Source organism: Erpetoichthys calabaricus, chromosome 2, assembly GCF_900747795.2.
Source record: "Erpetoichthys calabaricus chromosome 2, fErpCal1.3, whole genome shotgun sequence".
NCBI classification, from domain to species: Eukaryota; Metazoa; Chordata; class Cladistia; order Polypteriformes; family Polypteridae; genus Erpetoichthys; species Erpetoichthys calabaricus.
Genome location: NC_041395.2, coordinates 18,643,083 through 18,647,520, shown reverse-complemented (window position 1 = coordinate 18,647,520; position 4,438 = coordinate 18,643,083). Strand labels below are relative to the sequence as shown.

At 43.6% G+C, this 4,438-nt stretch overlaps 1 protein-coding gene across 1 annotated transcript; it reads left to right on the top strand.

The window, feature by feature from the left end:
• The first annotated feature begins 814 nt into the window (after window positions 1-814).
• On the top strand, window positions 815-2,620 carry LOC127526517 (general transcription factor II-I repeat domain-containing protein 2-like). Its single transcript, XM_051922086.1, has one exon. It carries the CDS (start codon window positions 815-817, stop codon window positions 2,618-2,620), a length of 1,806 nt encoding a protein of 601 aa, XP_051778046.1.
• The last annotated feature ends 1,818 nt before the right edge of the window (window positions 2,621-4,438 follow it).

Sequence of the window (4,438 nt, the reverse complement as noted above, 5' to 3'; positions counted from 1 at the left end):
TTTTTGAAAGAGAGATCAAAGCTACTTGTGTTTTAGATTGTAGCTGCTGATTGGCAGAGATATCACGGCCACGTGCTCTTCTCCCTACGTGGGGGACACTCTTCTATCAAAGCTGAACACAATCAGATACAGTGACAACATTTGATGTCAGAGTGTACCTACCTTCTGCTTGGCCAGAATTACATTTTTTTAGAGATTTTTAAAGTTTGTCCTGTTTCACTACTACGTGGACGGAGCCGTGGGGGAAAGCTAGTACTGTATAAACGCTCTCATAGGAGTTGGTTATTTGTCTTTGCCACATTAAGTACAGGTCCTCTTTCCTCAGGTCATTTATGGTTGACCAATTAATAACAATACAATGGTATATCAAAAAGTAAAGGCAATCTGAAAACTACGTGATAATTGCAACGAATAGAAGCTGACACAATATAACATGTTTGCAATGGCTTATGGGTAGTTCCCCTACCTATAGAGCAGTGTTCTGCCGTTAGTCTAGTTGAACATGAACATGAACGCTCCACTACAGCACAGGTGTCAAACTCTGGCCCGCGGGCCAAATTTGGCCCGCCGTGTAATTTCATTTGGCCCGTGGGGCAATATCAAATTAACATTAGAGCTGGCCCACCGGTATTATACAGCGGCGGTGTTGCTGTAACACCGCATTCACTGCGAATACTACAAATCCCATAATGCTCTGCGGTTGTTTTGGCGCGCCAGCTTTGTGTCAGTAGATTTCTAGCAAGCAGCGTTCTTTCCAGACGTGCTGCGGCCCAATACTACAACTCTAGGTGTCACTGTTTTACCCCTACCAAAAATGACGAAAAGGAAGGGAGAAAACAGAACTTTTCGGGACAGGTGGGAGACAGAATATATGTTTACGTATCTGAAAGACAGACCTGTTTGTCTCGTTTGTGGAGCCAACGTGTCGGTACCTAAGGAGTACAACCTTAGGCGACACTATGAAACGAAACATCAGGACATGTACAAGGACCTGGACACGACTCAAAGGAGCCAGAAAGTAGAGGAGATGAAGAGAGGGTTGGTTTCACAACAAAATATGTTCAAAAAAGCCACAGCACAAAACGAGGCTGCTGTAAAGGCGAGTTATATCATGGCAGAAGAAATCGCCAAATCAACCCGATCCTTTAATGAGGGAGAATTTATTAAAAAGATAATGCTGAAAGTTTGTGACCAAGTGTGCCCAGAGAAAAAACAGGCCTTTTCAAACGTAAGCCTGAGCAGGAACACAATAGCGGAGCGCATATGTGATCTTGCCACCAATCTGCATGACCAGCTGATGGAAAAGGGGAAAGATTTTGTTTCTTTTTCCCTCGCTGTGGACGAGAGCACTGACGCGTCTGATACTGCGCAGCTGTCAGTCTTCATCCGCGGTGTCGACTCAAAAATGTGTGTTACGGAGGAGCTTTTGGGATTTAAATCCATGCATGGCACAACCACAGGGACGGACATTTTTGAGGAGGTTTGCAAATGTGTAACTGAAATAAACCTGCCGTGGGATAAACTCGTGGGATTAACCACTGATGGTGCGCCAGCGATGAGTGGTAAAAAGAATGGTCTGGTGGGCAGGATGCGTGAAAAGATGCGGGAAGAGAACTGTGCAGGTGAGCTATCGGTTTATCACTGCATTATACATCAAGAGTCACTGTGTGCTAAAGCCCTAAAGATGGAACATGTTATGACCACAGTAACACAAGTTGTTAACTTTATAAGAGCCAAAGGTCTGAATCACCGCGAGTTTAAGTCTTTTCTGGAAGAGTTTGGTTCGGAACACACAGACGTGCCGTATCACACAGAGGTGAGATGGTTAAGCCGCGGAAAAGTACTGAACAGATTTTTCGAGCTGCGTGAAGAAATATGTCAGTTTCTGCAAAGCAAAGGGAAGGACACAGCAGAACTCCAGGAGCAAAAGTTTATGTGTGAGCTGGCCTTTCTGTCTGACATCGCAAGCCATCTTGATGCGCTGAACCTGCAGCTACAGGGGCGGGGCCGCATCATCACCGAGATGTACTCGTCAGTGAAAGCTTTTAAAGCTAAACTCTGCCTGTGGGAGAATCAGCTGCTGCAAGGAAACCTTGGCCATTTCCCCTGTTGCCAAACCATAAATACGCAGATCTCTACCGCCGTGTGCGCACAGTTTGCTGAAAAACTCAGTGTACTCGGCGCTGAGTTTAACCGACGATTTGGCGACTTTGATGGTCAGAAATGGAGATTTGAACTGCTTAGTAATCCCTTCGCAGTCGATGTGGAAAAAGCACCAACTAACATTCAAATGGAGCTGATTGAACTCCAGTGTGATGACACGCTGAAGTCAAAGTATGATGCTGTTGGCGCCGCACAGTTTCCACAACACATCCCTGACACAATGCCTCAGCTCCGCACCCAAGCTGCTCAATTGCTCTCCATGTTCGGCAGCACTTACCTATGTGAGCAACTTTTCTCCTCAATGAAGATGACGAAAACATCTCACAGGGCACGTCTCACTGATGAACACCTTCGTTCGATAATGAAGGTTGCCTCAGCTCAAAGCCTGAGCCCCGACACTGATGAACTAGCATCCAAGAAAAGATGCCAGGTGTCTGGCTTGAACACACCATGTTAGATCAGTGTGTCGCAAACTGAACAGTAAAAAGGCCTGAATGATTGATTTATGTATTAGCCAGTGGAAAAAGTTAATGTTGATATTTAGCAAATTGAAAAGAGGCATTCATTTTTTATTTAAATGTTATTTAATATGCCATTGATGTTTCTTCGTTTGTTCTTTGACAGTTGATTTTGCACTATTAAGTTAAGTTAAGCTATAAGCATGGCTTGTTCCATATTCAGTGTTAAAGCAAATCAGTGTAGCAAACTGAGCAAAAACATTTTATTCATGCACTCTTCTCTTGCTACTTCAAGGCTTGAATGTTTGATTCATTCATTATTGTTATTTTGTTTTCAAATGTATTTATTAGCCTGTGGAAAAAAGTTTATTTTGATATTTACCTCAGAAGGCTGCAAATAGAAAAGAGGCATTCAATTTTTATATTTAAACATGAAACTCGGGTTTGCATGTCATTATAAAGTTATATAAGCCTTGCTTGTTCAATTTTCAACGCAAAACTTGTTTGGGTGCCTATTAAAAGGTAATTTTTTTCAACCTTGGCCCGCGGCTTTGTTCAGTTTTAAATTTTGGCCCACTCATTATTTGAGTTTGACACCCCTGCACTACAGGATTGCACAATTGTTGAACAATTTGCCGCAGTCTGATTTCTTTGGGCAGAGGGAGTGAAACCTGCTGAAATTCACTAATTTGCAGCAAATGAACAATGCTGTCAAAAATAGCGTTACTGCTCCATGACAACGTGCAGTGGCCGCAATGGTGGAGGAGCTGCTGTTTGAATGTCTTCCACATCCCCCCCCTCACAGCCCTGATCCACAGTCTTCTTCTTCTTCTTCTTTCGGCTGTTCCCGTTAGGGGTTGCCACAACGGATCATCTTGTTCCATATCTTCCTGTCCTCGTCATCTTGTTCTGTGACACCCAGCATCTGCATGTCCACTCTCACCACATCCATAAACCTTCTCTTAGGCCTTCCTCTTTTCCTTTTTCCTGTTAGCTCTATCCTTAACATCCTTCTCCCAATATACTCAGCATCTCTCCTCTGCACATGTCCAAACCAACGCAATCTCGCCTCTCTGATTTTGTCCCCCAATCGTCTAACTTGAGCTGACCCTCTAATGTCCTCATTTCTAATGCTGTCCATCCTCGTCACATCCAATGCAAATCTTAGCATCTTTAATTCTGCCAACTCCAGCTCTGTCTCCTGCTTTCTGGTCAGTGCCACCGTCTCCAACCCATATAACATACCGTTTATACTCGCGTATAAGTCGAAAAATTTATGCCTTAAAATTCATTCAAAAAAACAGGGTCGACTTATCCACGGGGCAACACAATTGTCCATAGAATTTGGGTAATGACATTGTACACTCACCGCTTCACGGTGTTAAGTCACCGGTCATCTGCCGTTTCCCATAGTCTTTCAAATAATTATAAGCCAGCAATACTATTGCTAATTAGCTAGTTTTTTTCTAATTTCATTAAATAATTCTTTAAACTGTGAAATACTTGAATTTGAGCATTAGCTTTTGCAGGTTTTGGATAACAAACATACCAATAGCTGCCACGTGCCACCAGACTTGGAATCAAAAGAACCAAAGCAACGCACGCTATCAATGCGATGCAAGCGCAGCCCTCGATTCAAAAAATTTCTCTGCCTACCTGTTTGTCTCGTCTGACAATAGCTGAAAAGCAGCATCAGGAGAGAGCAGCCTGAAGTAGTCCAGCAGCGGGTGATCTGTCGTGTCCAACAGCAAGCCATGCTGTCTTGTGAAGTCCGGTAGCCAGTTCGACTCCCACAGATCAATGTTTGGGTATTCCTC

Coding starts and splice junctions, on each gene's coding strand:
- LOC127526517 (XM_051922086.1), top strand. CDS start 815: ATGACGAAAAGGAAGGGAGAAAACAGAACTTTTCGGGACAGGTGGGAG.